Source organism: Nannobrachium achirus (genome assembly GCF_963921795.1).
Source record: "Nannobrachium achirus genome assembly, chromosome: 4".
Lineage (NCBI taxonomy): Eukaryota > Metazoa > Chordata > Actinopteri > Myctophiformes > Myctophidae > Nannobrachium > Nannobrachium achirus.
Window position 1 is genome coordinate 26,348,924 of NC_137813.1, and position 21,113 is coordinate 26,370,036.

At 41.8% G+C, this 21,113-nt stretch overlaps 2 protein-coding genes across 2 annotated transcripts; one reads left to right on the plus strand and one right to left on the minus strand.

Moving 5' to 3' along the window:
* Window positions 1–563: 563 nt before the first annotated feature.
* Window positions 564–2,849, minus strand: LOC308282796 (RNA cytosine-C(5)-methyltransferase NSUN2-like; the record flags this gene model as incomplete). Its single annotated transcript, XM_080723183.1, has 1 exon — window positions 564–2,849. The coding sequence occupies one exon, from the start codon at window positions 2,847–2,849 to the stop codon at window positions 564–566; it is 2,286 nt and encodes a 761-aa protein (XP_080579309.1).
* A 7,105-nt stretch (window positions 2,850–9,954) lies between these two features.
* On the plus strand, window positions 9,955–17,049 carry LOC308282797 (adhesion G protein-coupled receptor E3-like; the record flags this gene model as incomplete). The annotated part of the gene is made up of 10 exons (XM_080723184.1): window positions 9,955–9,994; window positions 10,242–10,417; window positions 10,986–11,198; window positions 11,968–12,171; window positions 13,221–13,462; window positions 13,564–13,630; window positions 14,527–14,615; window positions 14,815–14,974; window positions 16,332–16,397; window positions 16,975–17,049. 10 exons carry the CDS (start codon window positions 9,955–9,957, stop codon window positions 17,047–17,049), a joined length of 1,332 nt encoding a protein of 443 aa, XP_080579310.1.
* Window positions 17,050–21,113: the final 4,064 nt, after the last annotated feature.

The following is a 21,113-nucleotide window of genomic DNA, read 5'->3' on the forward strand; positions in this document are numbered from 1 at the left end:
CGGATGCCCCTCGAGTGCCTTCCTAGGAAGGTCCTCGATGCACGTCCCACTGGGAGGAGACCCGTGGCAGACCAAAGACCAGATGGAGGGATTATATCTCCAAACTGGCTTGGGAACGCCTTGGTATACTCCCTGAGGGAGTGGAGGAAGTTGCTCAGGATAAGGAAATCTGGAGGTCTCAGTTGGAACTGTTACCCCCGCGACCCGATTCCGGATAAGCGGTTGAAGATGGATGGATGGATGGAATATCGCCTCCTGGGCTCAAATCCAAAACCAAACCAGCATGGAAAAATCCATGTGCTCATTTTAGGAGGGTGTTCTGTCTGTTAACATTCTGGCTAGCCATCGTCACGAAAAGGGACCGCCCACTTGTCCCTTTTCTGTAGCGACTCTGAGGCTGTCTCGAGAGATTAGTCTGTTAACAACACGAAAAGCACAGACACTTGGTGAACAGCCCTCACTTCTCTGTCTCTCTCTTAATGGTTTGGCGTTGCCCAAGCCTGGTCAAAACAGCTCCAGCATTTACATCTGTCTTGTCCGGTTCATTTGAAAGCCTCTTTACACTAACTAGCCTCTGGGTTCCCTCCATTGGCCTTTGGTTCTGCAGAAGCCACGTCTTGATTGTCGTTCTCTGCATCCGACTTGGCCCGCTGTTCCATGTCCTCTTGTTCCATGGTCTCTACTCCTTCCTTCTGCTCCTCCCCTGCATCCCTCCAGCCCTGTCCCTGTCCCTGCTTGTCTCTGAAGACCTCCACACCCAGCATGTGGAGGTAGTGGAACCTCTCATTGCGAGGGACGAAGGCACGGATGGACGTCTTGCCCCTCCAGCCGCACAGCTCTATGGGGCACCGGGGCTCTGAGGGGTTATCTGGGTCTGGCTGGTAATTCAACACGATGCTGCCCACACCAATGTTCTTGGCCTGAGCATGAGAGTCATCCTGCAGTTTGCTGAAGAAGGGGTTCTCCTGAGTCAGCAGAACTTTGATGTCCTCCACTGACACTGTGATCAGCCTGGAGCGAAGGTATGGGTACAGCATGTAGATGCCCTCCTGAGCCAATCTGAAGGCACAGCCAAACTCCTCTCCATCACTAATGCGAGACAACACCTTCACTCCTGTATTGATCACCTTCATGCGTTCGCTGTTGTTGAGCAAGACATCGCGGAGCTCCTTTGAGACCATGTACAGGTTTCTCTTTTTGCCCTCGTGGGTTCTGGTCAGAACGCATTGTTTGGGGAAGTCTGGAGAGAGGTCATAGAATGACTGTATCGTTGTAAAGACCGGATCATCTTCAGTCAGGAACACAAAGGGGTCTTCTTTGAAACCAAAGATCTTCATCTTCTTTTGTGGAGGATGCCCACACACCCCATCTCGTTTAGTCTCCTGGGCCTGATGTCCTTTGAGGGTGGTCTCGTCCTCTGCTCCATTCTCCTCCTCCGCCCCACCTTCCAGCTCGTCAGGAGGAGCCTCAGAGTGGGAAGCATCTGTGGAAGTACTGCCCGCAGGGGAGTCCCCTATCTGGGCCGTTGAGGAGGGGTGCCTCCTCAGCTTAGGAAATCTTTTGTTCCAAGGCATGGCGGCCTTCTTCACCAGTACGGCTACGAAGAAGCCTCCAGTGTTCTGGTGATGAGGCAGAATCCTCATACATCTCTCCAGATGCATGCCGGCTAGATTCTCTGCGTCTTTGGGAGGAAACATGGTTGGACGGATCTGCGTGTGACGGTTGGTGGGAACCTCGGACCAGTCCGAGTACCACTGGCCCTCCTTGGTCATCAGCTTCCAGGAAGTGACCCCCGGCATCCATTTCAGCCCTGGGAGATCGGCGGAGGCGTCTGCCAGCTCCAGGGTTCCCTCGCTCTTCTCCAGAAGTGCTGCTATAATGGCCTCGTCCTCGATGGGGTTCAGTGAACAGGTGGAGTAAACCATCCGCCCTCCCACAGCCAGCTGTTCCACGCCACGCACCGCGATACGCAGTTGCAGCCCGTGGAGGTGCAGGCTGTTACTGGTGGTCCACTTCTTCCATACATCAATGTTTTTCCTCATGGTCCCATCTCCACTGCAGGGCACGTCGCACAGGATGCGGTCGTAGAAGAGCACGTCCTTCTCGCCGTTGGAGTCTGTGATCTGCAGTGTGGGGATGCAGGACGCGTCGTGGTTGATCACCATGATGCATGGGCTGTTCAGACGCTTGGCCTGGTGGACCAGCAGGTAGCAGCGCTTGTTGTCCATGTCGTTGGCGATCACAAAGCCCTCTGGAAACGGCACGTCCATGTCAGAATGCAGCATCTCGATCAGCTGCGCCGTCTTAGAGCCTGGAGCAGCGCACAGGTCCAGAATCTTATGGTGAGGCTCGATCTTCAGCAGCAGAGGAGGGATCATGCTGACAGCTTCCTGTCGACTGATGTTACCTGACTCTGTCTCACTGACCAGGAACTGGTGGAACTTCTCCAGCAGGGGAGACTTCCTGAGGATCTTACGGCTCATGTTGGTGTGCCAGGCAAGCTCGTCTGGATACCAGCTCAGAGGCTGTGGAGCTTCTATCTTCTGGCCATCGATCTCAACTTCCTGGATCTCCTTAAAGTATTTCTCCTTCAGAGTGTGGAGGATTTCTTTGGCATGGCTCTTGTATCCAGTGATGCGGATGGTGGCTGGCAGAGGTTCCCTCATGGCCTCCATGAACTGACCAAACTCTCCCTCGGGGACCAGACCCAGCTCCTTGTAGTAGCTCTCAAACAGCTTGTTCTCTTTGACGATGTCAGCGTACCCTGCTCCCCAGCCAGCGTTGTCTCTGTCGTCTTTGCGACCAGGCTTGTTCTGGTTCTTCTGTCTCTGCCTGCTTCTTTTCCCCATCTTATTAGTGCAGACCCCCGGTGCCCACCGACAGAATCTAAGCAACCGTGGCTGCTGGTAAAGTTGGTGGAGTGTGTGAGTGTTATGTCTGAGTGTGTGTGGGAGTGTGGGCAGTGGTTTGTTAGGCAGATTTTTTTAGACAAGATTAAAAAATGATATATTTAGATGTGTATTATAGTAGAACAATGGCTTCCATTAATTATAGCAATGGTAACTGTTCAGCCTGCCGTTTCTATTAGCTTGGATTCCCCATTGATGATGTCAATTTTTCTGAACTGCCTACAGCCCTCCTAAGACTCAGTAGAACAATCTATTTTATCATGAACATTAAGGACCAATTATATGACGTGAGTGGTGCTGTGACGTCACTTCACGTCACTTCCATCACAACAGTGCTATGGTGGTACTGATAGCACTTCACTGCAAATTGTCATCGAGGGAAGAAAGATATGGTTTTGTTGATGGTTGTCGCCCTCTCATGGAGATCACAGTGTGGACAGGGGGTACTATAATTTCCAGGCCAGGATGGGTTTCACATGTTTTAGTGGGTAAATGATAGGCCTGTACTACTTTTTTGAGCGGTGGTAAACAGGTGGTAAACCGGTGGAAAAAAACGCTCCATAGAGTGGCTGTGCGTGTGTCTGTAGCTACCTTTTCCTCAGCGTTTTGCCATAGCAGCCACCTTTTCCTCAGCGTTCTGCCATAGCAATGTGTATGTGTGTGTGTGTGTAGCCTGTATTACATCACTAATTAATTAACTAACTATAATACATCCTAGATGTAATTGGGTGTGATTTTTCCTCAGCGTTTTGCCATAGCAATGTGTGTGTGTAGCCTGTATTACATCACTAATTACATCCTAGATCTATATCCTAGTCTGAAGACGTTATGCAAGCACGACCACTGCTCACTACACATTAGGTGTGATTTTTTGAGCGGTGCTAACCGCTCCTATAGACCGCTTTTTTTACCAAAACTATGATGTCACAAATGATGATGACATGAGTTCGCTAGACCAATGAAACACTTCGATTCTGTTGATCTGTCCATGATGTCATAGTCACAGAGGCACTCGATTGGTTCACCCTGATTTAGAACGCGTTTAGGCCGCGTAAAATACGTCATAACGCGTTTAGGCCGCGTAAAATACGTCATAACGCGTTTAGGCCGCGTAAAATACGTCATAAAAAATTATTGAGCGGTGCTAACCTTGAATTTCAAAATTATATTAGATGAATATCACTTATAAGCGATAAAATAACCACACTTTTAGACAGACTGTGGAAAATCTTACAGGTTATAAATGATAGGCAGGTAATACAAGTTTAAAATACAAATGAACAGACTTTGAAAAACTAAAATATTCATCTTCTGGCCTCTTCTCGCCTCTCTGGAGGCCTCTCTGGAGGTAAATAAGGTAACTTATCATTACACTATATGACACTCTTACAAGCTACAATCCGTAGCTTGGTCAACTAACTGATGAGAAATGACAATAAAGACTTATATAGTCTGAGCAGACCTCTAGACTGACATCATACACAACAAAAAGAATATTGCCATGCATGCCTATCAACACTGATTTGCGCAGGAATTAGTTTGCACCGCTCACTTCGCACGGGTGCGATTTTTTAAAGACAGGGTGCCGTGATTTTCCCCCCCTAAAACATGATCATCAGGTATTATGATTGAAGGAAGATTTTCTTTTTCTTCAAAAAGAAGTGTAAAAATCAAACCTCGGTTCGAAGTGAAGCGGTGAATCTTAGTATAGAATTGTCTGGAGAGCCGGTATGACAGCCGGTATAATAGGTTTTAAGAAAATATATAAAAAATCCTGCTTGCTGGTCTCTTAGTTGTTTGTCAACTGCATCCCTCTATAATTATTTCAGTTTCTGTTATCTTTGTGGCCTACTACATTTTTCAACTTCTGCTAGATTTTCAATGTATTTACTCTTGTCTGCCATAATGCTCCTGTTTACCATTCTGTTAGCATCTGTATATTCTTATTGTGCCTTTGCTTTTGCTCTTATATTATGCGGCTATTTGTCATTGCTGCAATAGGTGAGACCTATTGCATGTACAAGACAGATAAAACCTGAAGGCCAATTAAATTATCATGTGAAGCTTGACCAATCCTCAAAGTATCCATCTGACCGGGAGGGACACCACACACATATTCAGGACAGATAAAGCCTATTCATTCTGAACTGAAATGACCATATATGGTCATGGGACACACATTTTGCTTTTTGAAAAAGCCTATTCATTCTGGACTGATATTTTGCACGTATGGGACAGGAAAAACCTGTTCATTCTGGCCTGGAGTGACCATATATGGACATGAGGTAACATACATTGTGTTTTTGAAAAACCCTGTTCATTCTGGACTGAGATCACCAAATATGGTAATTAAACGGACATTCTGTTTTTGAAAAAGCCTATTCATTCTGGACTGATATTTTGCACGTACGGGACAGGAAAAACCTGTTCATTCTGGCCTGGAGTGACCATATATGGACATGAGGTAACTTACTTTGTGTTTTTGAAAAACCCTGTTCATTCTGGACTGAGATCACCATATGGTAATTAAACGTACATTCTGTTTTTGAAAAAGCCTGTTCATTCTGGACTGAAATGACCATATATGGGCGTGATACACACAAAGCCATTCATTGGAAGCGGTTTTCACCGCTTCAAAAATATACTAAGAACACGATTTAGATACCACACCGGAAAGTCCGGAATGTGTTTCTTAACATCATATTTCTCATGTACTGTCCATACAGTAAACAAGTGCAGCGATACTAACAATATCCCCATCCTCAGATATTGATGAATGTTTCAACTCCACCGTCTGTGGTCCTAGTTCTATCTGCACCAACACACCTGGAGCGCACACCTGTGCTTGTCAACAGGGGCACAGACCGACTGACCCTAAAGTAGCAATCAGCGAGAGCAACATGTGTGAAGGTATTTGCAATTACAATAAGTCTGCTCTAAGACCAGAAGGGAACAACATATCACACATGTTTCATATTATAGAACCACAGATTGCCTTTTCATAGAGGTTTGTGCCCACTTCTCCTGTTTTATAGTAAGATATTATGATGTCACGTGAAACCTGACCAAACATGGAAATTGGCCCATTTATTCTCCAGCAGTCTGGTTGGCCAAAATGTCATGTGAAGCTCACCAATCCACCAATCCTCAAGATTTTCGGACATATGCCCGTTTATGCCCATCTGATTGGCTACGGGCATAGACGTCCCCTCTCGTGGCCCGCCCTTATATTTGACTCAATAATATGACGTCACCCGTTTCCCCTCTCTGATTGGCCTTACGCCCCTTAGCCTGTGATTGGCTATGGGTTTAAACACAGACAGACACACAGACATTTATAGATTTTGACTAATTTATGTATGGCCCGCATGGCCTACTTGTGCGCCAGCAGAGCCGCCTTGTAATTTATATCAGGCCGCACTTGTTGATGGTGACATCACCAAGAATGCTGGTCCCTCGTTAGCTCGTTAGATGGTGATGATGGTGACGTCATCACCCAGTTGATGAAGTCACTCTGTTTTTTCAAGGGTTTTCCCCTTTGGATGACGTAAGCGCAGACACACAGACACAGACACAGACAGACACAGACACAGACACAGACAGACACAGACACAGACAGATGGACATAGATTTGGCTAATTGTCTAAATGCCATAATTGTAGCCTATATGAGAAAGCTTATTCTTCTCATGTGGCTGGGGACCCTCTGGAACACCAGCAGGGGTCCCCAGATCCCACTTTGAAAACCACTGCTACATATACAAGGAGATTAACCTTAGAGTTTACATTGAAAAGCATTTCACTTTAATGTCATGTCATTAGCACTGAAATAATGATATTGAGAAATAGAGAGAAAGGTTATATAAGATCACGTCACAGAGCTTCCCAGGCTGTTCCCAGAAAGAGACAGCTTTCTAAAGATGTAATATTAAGCACATAGGAACCCCTGCATCCCCGGACATGTCATAATAAGCAAACATTCAGCAAAAATAGGCAATTATTATTATTATTATTATTACCCCCCTTATTATTATTATTATTTTTGCTGAAGAGATTTGCTGTAGATGGGAAAAACATAGATGGCTAAGTGTTGACCTCTGGGGGACCCAGGTCAAAAGTGGTTGAATGTACATTATCAGCTATGTATCCTTAGAAAAGCTAAATAAATGTTTTACATTTGTTCCATGAATTCTTCCAGATATTGATGAGTGTGTGACACATGCTACGATCTGTGGTCCTGATGCAAACTGCACCAACTCTGTCGGGGCTCACTTCTGCAACTGTAACCCTGGTTTCCGGTTAAACGATGCAAACCAAATTGCCAGCTTTGCAAACCCATGCCAAGGTGTGTGCACACCTGGACAATAGGCCTATGTGCATGTGTGACATGTTTACGATGTGGTAGTTGCCAAATTACTTTGAGTAAGCCCAGAGTATTGGCATGTTCTCTCCTCCACAGATATAGATGAGTGCAGTGAGACAGCAGACCTATGTGGACAAAACACTGTGTGCCGAAATCGCCCAGGAGCCTTTGACTGTGCCTGTCCTGATGGTTTCTTCCCTTCAACTGGGATGCAGTGGATAATGGGGGTCTCTGTTTGTCAAAGTAAGCGCAAGGATCCTCCATAACTCTGAGAGTGCACATTTGGTGCCATTTCTAAACTCTCAGAGTAACAGACCTCTAAGGGTCCATTTATTAGAACCCCCTCAAGGAACGCTGGGGGTCCCTGGACCCCACGTCGAGAACCCATTGAGTAAAAGAATAACACAGGTTTCAGTGGTACATTTGTGCATATGGGTTTATGCACAGCGTGCTTTTTTAGGTGCCATTTGAGCAGTTAATTTTAACTCTCATTTTTGATAAATCAACAGGTCTTACAGACATTCTAGATGACATAGCACCTGCGGAGGTGAGTAGGATCTTGTTATGCTGCAACAGTCCCTTTGTAAGCAACAAAAGAGGAATATCCTAGAATAGTAGTCTCATCTCACAAGCTGGCAGTTATCTCTATCATTCTAAACCTCCACGGTACATAGTGTCATTCATCAGATCACCACCAAGCTTGATCAATAATGTAAAGCATTACTTTGAAAGATTTCCTTTCAGCAAATTACTATTTTATGTTTGTTGGGTTAATCACTCATCCACAGCTGATAGAAGCTCACAATGCATTATGAGCTTCACTGAATATTTGCCTATCGTGAATTTCATGACATTGCCAGAATCGGGACGTTTGTCTTGATTGTAATTTCATACTGTGTCTGTCTATAACAATTCTGTGCAAAACAAGTACTAATAGATAAGGTTTGTCTTCTGACTGTATAGGGACAGTCAAAAGAGAGAGCTTTCCTTGACCAAATGAACAAACAACTGATGGACAATCCTGATGTGATCCTACCAGAGTCGGTGAGTAGAAAGTAACCACCTACCCCAAAGTGGGAAATCTGTCATCAATTATTGAGTGCTAACAAAATACTAATTTAACATCTCAGGGAAATCAATGACCTCATTACGACTGTACTAATCCATCCCTTATTTAAACTGTTTATGCGAGGGTTTTAATTAAGCTTTAATAACTTTGACTCTCACTCAGATTTCCACTGACCTTCTTTCTCTTTGCAGACAGTGAAGAACATCTTCTCTGCAACTATGTCTATGGTAGGCCTACTCGCTAACTTATACATTTTTTTCTTTTCTTTTGGTGCAGCCATGTACTGTAGCATTTGGAGAGACTTTATGAGATGTCTCAATAGAGACACATTGTTGTACATACTAAATTGACCAGATTCCCTCTGAGAGCTCCTTTTGCACCTCTACTGAAATTAGCATATCTACAAGCTTGCAGATCTGTATTTAGCTATTTTAGCCAAATGTTTGCCTGTTATGACATGGCAATAATAGGGCCAGGATTCATGTGGTTCATGTTATTTAGTTAACCGCAATAACTGAACTTCTCCTAGGGACTAACCAGTGTAAGTCCAGTGTCAAGGTCACAAAAGGTGGTGAAGACAGATGAAGAAGATGGCGAGATGGGCAGTGTTATCCTGAGAATTTCAGGGCGGTTGGCGTCTGCCCTGGTGGATCCTACTGCGAACAGCACCAACAAAACCATGCAGTCTTCAGCTGTGGGTAAATGAAATGTCACTTTGTTTAATCAAATTTTTGCTTTGATTTGCTCTGGTGGATTCATAGGCTTCTGAGGAAATTCCTTCTCTGTGCACATTAAAAGTAAAATAAAGGCATTATTAGATAGCTAACATGATGTACTTTTTTCTCCGCTAGAGAGTGATTCAAACCACTTTGGTCATTGGTCTCAGACACGAAGGAAAGAAATTCATATAGATCTACTAATAAGATGAAAATACAAGAGTAAGATGTAAAAAGGTACATTTAAAAAGTGATCCAAAAAAATTAAAATAGGGTTTTAGAAGTATGAGAATTGTGAAAGGTATTGTAAGTATAATGAATTATGCTGTGATGAAGATACAGCCTGTATAATCTAATATTGCACAGACAAGACAATATTGCATAGGTTGGTATCATATTGATATTGCACTTGGTAGAGTGCAAATCGTCACTGTCGGGCAGAAACCTTGTATCTCCACGTTTCAAATGTGTATGTTTTTTTGTGAAGTAAAGCCCCGCTTCATCATTCAAGGCCGTCGAACAAAAGTAGTGAAAACAGCGTATCTACTACAAGCACACAACGCCTCGCACCGCGAGGCGTTGTGTGCTTGTAGATCGGCTGTTTTCACTAGTCTAAATCATTTTCAAAATGATAAATACAAAATGAACGGTATTTGGACATACAAGGTTTCCACCTGACAACGACGAAATAGCAAGACCAAGAAGTGTTGTGTGCAGCCTTGGAAAACAGCACTTACACTGTTACAGTTCAATGCTGTTGGGTCTGATGCTCATGGTTCTGGGTTTGTTACTGGAGATCCCAAATAACTGTGTCCTTGTAACAGATTTGAATCTACAAACTATTGGTCCAGACAGCAGTGATGACAACATTCCTCCTCTGTTAGTCAAAGGACACGCGATGGAGATCAACCTGCAGGATCTGGCCAGAAACAACAATGGTGAGAAGAGAGTTCAATGACCTGAACCCTAAATCTAACCTCACAACATGTCGCAATAAACAACAAATAGTGAGCTTGTAGATCAATATTTTTGGCAAAGATATTTGGTGTAGAGGGGAAAAAGGAAGGGGCCAACTATAGACACACAAGGGACTCCGGTCAACTCAGTATTAAGTGGTTAATATGAAGATGATGGAGACGATCAAATGCAAAAATGTTTATGTTCATTGACCAAGCGGATCAACAGGTTCTGCTGCAGTGGCTTTCATGACTCTTAATGGAATGGAAAGTCTCCTGAGTCATGACTACTTCAAGACTGAGAACAAGACAGAGATGTACTCAGACGTCATAACAGCCACCCTGCCCAAAACCAACCACACCCAGCTCGCCCAGCCGGTCAACTTCACCATCCAGCACAAGAAGGTGCTCAGCTAACCATTAGCATCCTCGCTTCCAAACATGTTACATTATTGTTGCATTTAAACCTATTCAAGGCACAAGATGTAACGGTTTTCATAGTTACTGCTGTGATCTATGGTCGCAATAAATTATAGTTCCATATTCATACAGTATCATCCTTTTGTGATGAATGAATATAGAACTATATTAAAAATAGTTCTATATTCATACAGTATCATCCTTTTCTGATGATCTAGTGATTCCAGTTCAGAGGTCATCGCCATGCTGGTTTGAAGTGGACTTTGTCAAAATAAAAGAAATGCCACAGACATACAGTACATACAAAATCTGTGGACAATAAACACATAGCTAGCCCTGAATGACCATAACATGTCTGTAACTACAGTATAAGGGTGTCCTTGCAACAAAAACAAAAAAAGTGTCATACATGTTAACCTAGATACTTGACATTCAGTAATTGGGTCTTACGATCAAAATAAGAACAAAATTGCCGTGGACAAGAACAAGTCTTTGTCCGTGTACGGACATATTGATGACCCCTGTTCCTGTTTCTTGTGCTCCATTGCTTCAGAGAGTGCCTGCGGGTTTAGTAACATGTGTGTACTGGGAGGACAGAGCAGAGAACAAAGGAAAGGAAGAGGAGGCCGACAGGGAAGAAGAGGAGTTAAATGAGATGGGTTGGTCTGTAGATGGCTGTCAGGTCACGTATTCTGATGAAAACTACACAGTGTGCAGCTGCTCTCACCTCTCCACCTTCGCCCTCATCCTGCAGATTGGAGACGAGGTATTGGTTGTGTGTGTGCGTCTCAGAGGGAGCAAGTACACCTGCTCTATATTTTCTTTTTTTCTCTGTGATTATTCTGTCCGTTACTTTTTTGATTAATCAATAGTCATTAGTCAAGAAGCTTTTCAAAGAATATATTGTTTAAAATGTTCATGTAAATGAATTAAAGGACAACTTTGTGTTTTTTTTACAACAAGAGTTCATATTTTGGATTGTAATTAGAGAAAAAGAAAAGAAGAGTGTTATAATGTTTTCATTTACTGCTTTCTATTGTTTTAGCGATTTTAGTAATTTGATTTCAGTGGGTGGGGTCATCCGTACAGTGGCAAAATATGTCTTTTTAGACAGGCAATTTCTTTGTTATTAATTACACCAACCCCCATAAGTCACATCTGCCCATGAAAGATTGCGGTGCATCTGGGGAATGGGCTTATTGTGTCTAAGAAGACATATATTTAGACCCTTGCATGCATGCTCCCAACCTGGGGGCATGCATGCAAATCAAAATCGCTAAAATCACTAAAACGATAGAAAGAAGTAAATGAAAAGATTTTAACATGCATCTTTTCATTTCTCTAATAACTAAAATATGAACTTTTGTTGTAAAAAAACAAAGTTGTCCTTTAAGCCCTATTTATACTTATACACAATAGCATCGTGACCAATATAGGGATTTTATTTTTATTGATTAGTTCATTTAACTGTTGCACACCTACCGGTATGCTGTGAGTCCAACATGTTTGCCTTGTGTGCATTATATTCTTCTCAGCCTCCACCAGAGGATCCCTTCCTAGAGTGGCTGAACAGAGTGTGTGTTACTATTGGTCTGTTCTTCTTTGCTTTGGCCATTTTCACCTTCCTGCTGTGCAGCTGGAACCCCAAGATCAACAACACAGCTCGTCTTCACCTCTGCCTCAGCCTCGGCTTGTCTCACCTGCTGCTGCTGTGGAACGACAGATATGTCCAATATGAGGTATGCTATTATCTGCATGTCCTAGATGTGGTGAAATAAGTACATTGCTGAGTTAATTATGTGCCGAACTAGGGGTAGGCTATGTCAGTCAGGCCGCTAAAATCTTTCTCTGCAATGATTTATTTAGGCTCTGTCGTACGATGCTGTCACACACAGCAAATAGCAGATCTGCTATTTTCTTTACGGTTTAGTAGTCTTTTGTCTGAACTGCTTTAGTCATAGATATTCTGATATAGCCTGTTCTTGTTTTTTTATGTTTTGTGTGTTGTAATGGTACTTTATTTGGTTGTTTTCAAACATGCTTCATAAATAAAATACTTGACTTGACTAGAGGAAAGGCCAGGGGTCATGCAGACTTCATTTACCGTCTGTAGAGGTTAGTTTAGTTTAGTTTATTTGATCACACAGGAATAGGCTGAAGCTAAAAGCTTATGAATGCCTATCCTAGTATACATGGAGTAATTACATTGATTAGTTGTTGAAGTGTTTAAAAATTAAGGATACATCGGCCTAATAGCAGAGTATATGAGCGTAGCTTTGTCCATCTCTTTTGAGCGGTTGTCATACCGTCTCCTATGCGTGGCTGTGTGTGTAACTATGTTTTGGGCCTGGGTGACCAAGTGGCGCTGTTGAGTCACACACATACACACACACACACACACACACCCCGTCCCGCGGCACCCGCGGTGGCCTGGAGCCGAGATCCGAGATCTTCTCACCCACGTTAGTTTTACTGACGTTAGGGTTAAGGTTTGGTTTAGGTGCTACCTCCCGGCGCTCCGTATCATCAGCAGTTTAACATTTCACCTGTGTCCCTTGAGGGGCCGCGGACCCCTCCATGGGAACGCGGGACGGGACGGTGCTGCGAAAAGAACTCGCCCTCCCTCCACAGGGGTATAGCTTAAAGAAATCCACCGCTCACTTCAAACTGGGGTTAGATTTTTCTTGTCTATGGTAATGACAATCACTTATCACTCACATGTGGAATGAGTTTCTGTAACGGCAATAAATGTCTCACGCTGTAGAGTCATTGTGTTATGTCTCCACAGCTGACTTGCACCATCGTAGCTGGTCTGCTTCATTTCCTGGTTGTGTCCAGTTTCATGTGGATGCTCCTGGAGGCTCTACAGCTCTACCTGCTGGTGTGGAGGCTCTCCAAGGTGCAGGTCATCCAGAGAGATGGACTCCCCCGGCCATACCTCTACCTGATTGGCTATGGTGTTCCATTTGTAATTGTGGGCGTTTCTGCTTTGGTGTATTCTGATGGCTATGGTGAAACTTCAGCGGGGTTGTGAGTAGCACAAATACAGTACAGAAATACATGTTTTTTTTTTGTCTGATTAATTCACATGTTGCATGGATAATGTTGTGTTTTGCTTCTTTATGTTGCAGGTGCTGGCTGTCAACAGATCGTAACTTCAACTGGGCTTTAACAGGACCAGTGATTACCGTCCTTATAGTGAGTATAATCATGGCAAAACAAACAATTTAACAAACAAACAAAAAAACTAAAAATATGACTAACAAGCATAAGCTGAATTTTGTTGATTTGTCTGTTGAATCAACACAATATGACAATAGTGAGTAACAGCCTATGACTATTTCCATTCCAAAGAAACTTGAGTGTACGATATATACAATTATGAGATTGAATTGAATATTTGAATACTGGTGTCGTTTTACTGTCTTTATTTTTACACATGCAGACCATCCAGAGAATAATCCTTCGACAGAAACAATAATTGATTGTGATTGTGAACAAAGCTCTTTCTTTTGCGTTGATGAAACAATACACGTAGGTTTTGATGCTCCCGGCATATGTCTACAGTATGAAGCCAATATTGAGTTTGAGTTCAATTGGATTGTGTAGCAAATACAGGTATCTATGCTTAGGTAACCAGTCATTATCTTATATTACTTTAGTATTGTGTGTTTAGTACATGCGCTGTTTAAAAGACTGTGGTCTGATTATGATTAGTGTATAGTCCAACTCATGGTATACTTCACATCACCACCATATTTCTTTTCATCATTTATAAAAGCACACCATTTTGCCAGATTTTTCCATTGAATTTATAACAAGAATATTTTTAAATATATACCTGCTTTAGGATGCGACAATACAATAACTTTGATAATAGAAAATAACTGCACAATATTTTTTGTCTGTGTGTTGGATAACCAGCAAGTTTGAAATTTGGGCGAGTTGTTTTCCAAGCTATACTGAAATCATGTTTTAGCCAACTATGACAATACCGGACACTGAATTGGTCATTTAACCTTTTGAGTCACTTCTTTTGTCAACAGAAATTCAATATATTCAATCATTTTTTTCTTCTTTTTTTCCCCCTTCAGCTTAATTGGATCTTGTTCTGTGCTACTCTCTGGAGTCTCAGACCTACCTTGGCCAACATGAAGAATGATGTTTCTAACACAGACACCAGGTCTGTGTGTGTGTGTGTGTGTGTGTGCGTGCGTGCGTGCGTGCGTGCGTGCGTGCGTGCGTCAAAGTTTGTCACCTATTTTACCTTTCTAATCTAAACTACTAACTACTAATATTTTATCATGATCATGCTATGATTGTACGTTGATATTGCTTCGTTCAAAATACGTTTTTAAAAGGAAACTCGTTCTTCTTTGCAGGTTGATTGTGTTCAAGATCGTGGCTCAGTTTGTCATTCTGGGTTGTACCTGGATACTGGGCCTGTACCAGTCCAACATCTTCTTTCAGGTGCTATTTATTCTTCTCAACTCCCAGCAGGGCACCTGCCTCTTCATTGTTCACTGTCTGCTCAACAAGGAGGTAAACACAACACAACTTGGTCTGGGTCTATAGGTCTTTAGGTTAAGTCATATTTTGAACCCCAACCAGTTGATTAATTTCATTGTGTAAAGGATTATGACATACTGCATGAAAAGCTGTGAAAATGGGGTGGTGAATTGCTGCACACACCAGAGGTTGGTAGCATGTTACTGCAATGACCACCTACCTTAACACATACCATCTTAACAACCAGTAAGACTCCCTAATCGGGAGATAAGCGACCGTAGGTCACTTATCTCCACAAATAGGGCAAAAATGTGTTTTGCCAAAATCTTCCTGATCCATGTTGATGACATGAGTGTAGACATACTGTAGTGATTTTCGTGATTTTAGGGCAAAATCTGTAGGAGCAGTGTCCAAAAATGTGTTTTTAAAAATCGGCCTGGAGGTGGCGCTATATGGGAGAGATTCATGTTGATGGGATGAGTGTAGACATACTGTGTACCGATTTGCGTGATTTTAGGGCAAAAATTGTAGGAGCAGTGTCCAAAAATGTGTTTTGCAAGAATCGGCCACATGGTGGCGCTAGAAGAGGGCCATGTGAGAAATGAGGGGTGGGGTCTCCGCGCCGGCAAGGCGGACGAATAGGTACCGGCCCCGGCTGTCCCGGTCGCTCCTAGCCGGAGTTACGGCATTTTATGTGAGCTGCAGTGTAGGGGGTCCTCCACTGGGGGCGCCACCACTTTTGCATCCGTTCTGGAGCACCAGGAGTGGGTGGTCCCCGGGAATTCCCCGTGAGCAGCCCCGTTGGGGTGGTCATTTGGTCAGTTTAGCACATTTGGTCATTTTTTACATCTGGGGGTCCCCCAGGGACCTGGGGGTCCCTGGAGCTCCGGGGGTCCTTGGAGGTTGTAGTTTGGCAGGTAAGGAACGTGTGTGCAAAATTTGGCATGGATCGGGGCAACGGTTGCGGAGATATGAGCAGGGCAAGAGTGTGACGTGTGAGGTGTGACAGACAGACTGACAGACAGACTGACGGACTGACTTACACTTTGTGCAGGGTTTGATAGTAAATGCGACCGTAACACATACCATCTTAACAACTACATTACCACCTTCACACTTATAACCTAAGTTGTTCTGGAACCCATAACTGTGCGGGTTCTGACCAGATGCAGAACAGCTATTAAGTGACTGCTACTGAAAATAACTACTCTGCTACAAATGTCGTTGACTATTAATTAAAGCAATAACTGCTTGATGATTTACCATGGGTGTTAAAAGCAAAATAGAAGTCAAAACACATCTCCATGTTTACAAGCTTATAGTTTGTTATCTGCTTTGCATGTTTTAAAGTATGTGGTACATTTTTTATTTTCTTCTTCTTTTTTGCCAGGTGCGAGAGGAGTATATAAAATGGCTGACACCAACCAAACCAACCTCTCAAGGATCTGTGGTGTCGGTGAGTCCCTTTGGACACAGTGAGCCTGTGTTTCAATCGACACAATGTAGTTATTGATAATACTCTTCATTGGTTAAACACTTTGAAAACCCACAGACAGACATACCACCTCCCATGCCCCTGTTTTGGCCATGTCATTATAGACTTAGCTTATAGATCTGCTATTTTTGTCACTTAATTTGAAATATACTTCATTGTCGTAGGGCCTGACAGCAACGATATATATACACACAAGCAAAAATAAATGATCAGCCCCTGCATTGCTATTGCGATGGTGTTGCACTGATATTATTGTACTCATAGCATGCTCAGGTTTCGGTAACCTTCATACTGTAAATCAGTTCATAAAACAAATTGCATTTGGTTATTGTCCACTCGACACCATTACACACCTGTCAGTCCTGGAAGGGGGTCCCCTCTTTTGGAAGCTAGAAGATTGGCCAACCATCTGATTAGCTCAAAGCCATGTTTCTGCCCCCAGGCCCCAGCAAACCATGCATGAACATGGTTAATATTAAAGGTGGGGGGTGGGGTAATTGAACCTTACCTTACCTTATTAATGTTCATGTTTCCACAGAGAGATGTGCCATCTATCTCTGAGGACCTGGACAACTCTGAAGAGCAGAAGGACCAGATAAAAGATGATAACTAAGTAAAAAAAAAAAATACTGCACAAATACTATTATTTACTTGGTTTGGACATATTCAATTTAGAAGATAATGGAATATAGAATGTATTTTTAACTACCTTTGCCAAATAATAGATGGCAATAGCCGTATAATTTTGTGTAGTTTCTTTAGTGAGGTGAAATTTAAATTTAAAATGTATTTGTGACATACTATTTTTTGAAACGATGCACACTTGTAAATAAAGGAATAAACTACATTGGTTTGTTAATATTACGGTGTCTTTAATAAACTAAATTCATGATTTGATTGATTGATTGATTGATTGATTGATTGATTGTTTTTTTTATTAGACAAAAATGGAGAACAGTACAATAGTCAATACAATAACAATGAATATTGCCGTTATATGAAAATTCTTCTGTATGAAAAAAAAAAAAACGTTGCTGTGTGTATGGTAGAGGGTTACTTCAAATATCACTGAAACCAATCTTACTTCAATAGCAATCATTTGAAAATGAAGTCCCCGGAGACCGTACGTGAATAAATGAAGCGTCCATGAGCCAATGGTTATTGTAAAGCAATCTGGCAAGCCATCGTCAAAGAAAGGGGAACACCCACTCGGTCTGTACCTCTTCCTTTGAAGAAGCGTAAAATATCATGACTCTGTCTCGAGAGAATGATTGCAAAGAGATTGACATTCAGTTCAAACTCAGGACAAATACTGGTAGGCCTACACTGGTCAAGTTTTAATTATTATTTTTTTCTTAAATCTACAAAATAAAGAACACATGTATAGGCTTTGGAAAATGGTCATAAATAATATCAAGTATGTGGCCAAGTATGTGGCCAAGCCCTTACAGGGCAAAAGACCACAAGAAAGCTCGCTGGCTTGTTCAAATTGGGACCCTTTGTACTCAATTCATACAACATTAAATGACAGACAAATAAAACATAGTATGCAAAAAAATAAAAATAAAAACATAATAAGACAGTTGGAAAAAAGAAAAGAAAAGGTTTTGTGTGACCCTCAACACAGGATATGATAATCCTAGGCTCAAAGTTATATTACCACCACCACCAATAATAGAACAGCAACTGTGGTATCATACTGTACATAAAAAATCAAACCTCGGTTCGAAGTGGAGCGGTGAATCTCTGTGTGTGTGTGTGTGTGTGTGTGTGTGTGTGTGTGTGTGTGTGCACAACAGCGCCCCTCTTTTAACTTGTGTGGCCACTCAAGGTATTGCCAGGCTACAGACATACCCAGCCAGCCAGCCAGCCACATAGCCAGCCAGCCAGCCAGCCACGGACATACCTGTCTATTGGGAGCGCTTTCACCGCTCCAAAAACAGGTTCAATTCATATTTGCTTTATGCTAATACTTGTAATTTCTTAATAGCTATACTCTTTAAAGTCATTAATGAAGTTAGTTCCTTATCGCTTTTTCTTATGAAAAAAATGAAGTAGTTGTATGATACACATACAATTAATATGGCTTCATCAGTAATCAGTCAAGGAGTTTACAATCTCACATACAAACCAGGCACAATCTGTTGCTATGCAACAAATACACCACACGGTGGCACTATTTGCTCATATGTATGAACTCCAATTCCATTATTATTGTAATCTTGCAGGAACTGTGCCATTTTAAATACCAGCTAAATTAAAAAGGATTTGTTTCCTAATGTTTACAAAGGCCTAATTTTGTGAAACTATGTCTTGCCTCCAGCACCATGCCAACCATGCAGCACAGCTTGCATTAAAACAATATAAAGACAAATTAGTATGCAGAGTCATTGTCCATTTTCCTTTGCAGGGGACACCATCTCCACTCTCCAGTGAGGATGTGGCCTTGTTTGCACCATATCTCATTAAGGCACAGTATGATCAACTGAAACCAGACCCAGTTATACCTGTTGAACCACCGATGTATGGTCATTATTATACTATTAGCTCTCATCATCCTAGCTCATGCTGTTTGTGTCTCTGCTGACAGTGTGCTGTGGAGAGATAATCAGGTGCAGGCAGCTACCAATAAACATCATATCTCCATATTTAAACTTTTTATCGATGTTTTATCGTAAATTAATGCCATACCTTGCCATACTGCGAGGTGTGGACCACCAATTCCACCAGTAAAGTAATTTAACATTGGTCTATGTATATCATTCATGCTGCTCTAGCATAGCATTCATGCTGCTCTAGCAGCATGAATGATATGATAGACCAATGTTAAATGAGTGATGGTCCCAAAGTATTAGTTATTTTCATCCAATTTCTTTGACCAAATTGACAAATGTACAGAAGGCAATGTCAACACCCCCAAAAGGATTCAAAAGAAGAGCTACAATAACTGGATTGAATGGTACATCCACAATATAGGTTGCAACATTAATGTGTACAGACTTGCTATCTGTGCAGTGCTTGCTCTGCCTCATTTACCTCATATTAACTATTTGTTAAAGTGATCCCTGACTAATACGACAAATATGCCTTAATACATTATAATTGTCCTCTATAACTACAATGTAAAATTAAAAACACCTTAATTATTTTATTTCTTCTAGAAATAGCTAATCTTTCACTCAACAGGGGAAATGCCCGTCGCAAGTTGATGATGTCATAAATGTCATGTGTGATCTATCCCTATGGAATCTATGGCATGCATGTGCAAATAAAAACAAACTAATACTTCATATGGTTAATATGAGCATCAACTCAATATTTCAAATGTGTTTTTTGCACATGCATTCCATAAATTCCATAGGGTTAGATCACACATGACATTTATGACATCATCAACTTGCGACGAGCTATTTCTAGAAGAAATAAAATAATTAAGGTGTTTTTAATTTTACATTGTAGTTATAGAGGACAATTATAATGTATTAAGGCATATTTGTCGTATTAGTCAGGGATCACTTTAACAACAAATAAAACAATGTTAGCATAGAAACATCAGCAACTACAAGTTGTTCATATCTACTTACAGCTAACTGTTCCTTGACCTATTGGGAAGCATAAAACCGCAATATTGATTGAATTATTAAAAAAATATATTTCACTTTAAAAGAAATCCGCCGAGACTAGTTTGACCGTATTGGTCCAAAGTTCATGTGAAAAAAGTTTCATGCGCGTAACGCGAAGATCCCAGGAGGAGATCGATTCGCCTTATAGGCGAGCCCACAATAAATAATGACAATATCTAGAGTGTGCAAAAACAGCTGTGTTTGGAGGAATACCAGCAATTAAAATCAAACAGGTGAATGTAATCAAAGGTTCATTTATATTCAAAAAGTCTGTCTATTTCATCACGCAGCATGTTTCTGTTTGTTTTCCTTTTATGGACTTTTGATATAAAAATATACAAAAATGGTTTATTGTTTTTTTTTTTTTTTTTTGGCATCCAGTGTTAGGAATGCCCATATGATTACCAAGGATAAGCTCTAAAAGTGTGAAAAACGTATTTTTCATTTCACTAGGTCTTTAAAGAGGTTACATTTAGGAATACCAGGCAGAGACTGTTCCACCGGATAGACGCCCAAGGCGTGTGTTTTGGGGCAAGTGTTCTGGTATCCGTCCATGAGAGGTAAATAATGTGAAAAGGACATTCATTGTGTGCTGGCTATTTCCTCACTTTCGTGTCATTATCGAGCTGTGCACCTCAAAGACTTTTATTTAATCTGGAGAGCTTTGCTGTAATTTCTCTCAAAAAGGCAAAATGTTACATAGCAACAAACAAAAAGTGATGTATAATATTTGTTTTATTTATACATGAGCTCCGGTGGTGCAGGGATAAAGTAACAGTTCACCACGGAGTCTATTGAGTTCATGGTGCAATCAGCTTGCCGGGCATATACATTTAATAACACACTCCTAATAGGCTGGGTGGTATGGAGGCACTATGTGAGTCAGCACAGAGGGAGGAATTAATTGACAGAATCCCGAAAACAGGGTAAAAATCATTATAATCAAAAACAACAACAAACAAATATACGTAATATTGTATAATTTAACTAAAATGTGGGTTTTTGGTAAGAACATTACACATGTCACTTTGAACTATGCTTTATCTTTCTTGAT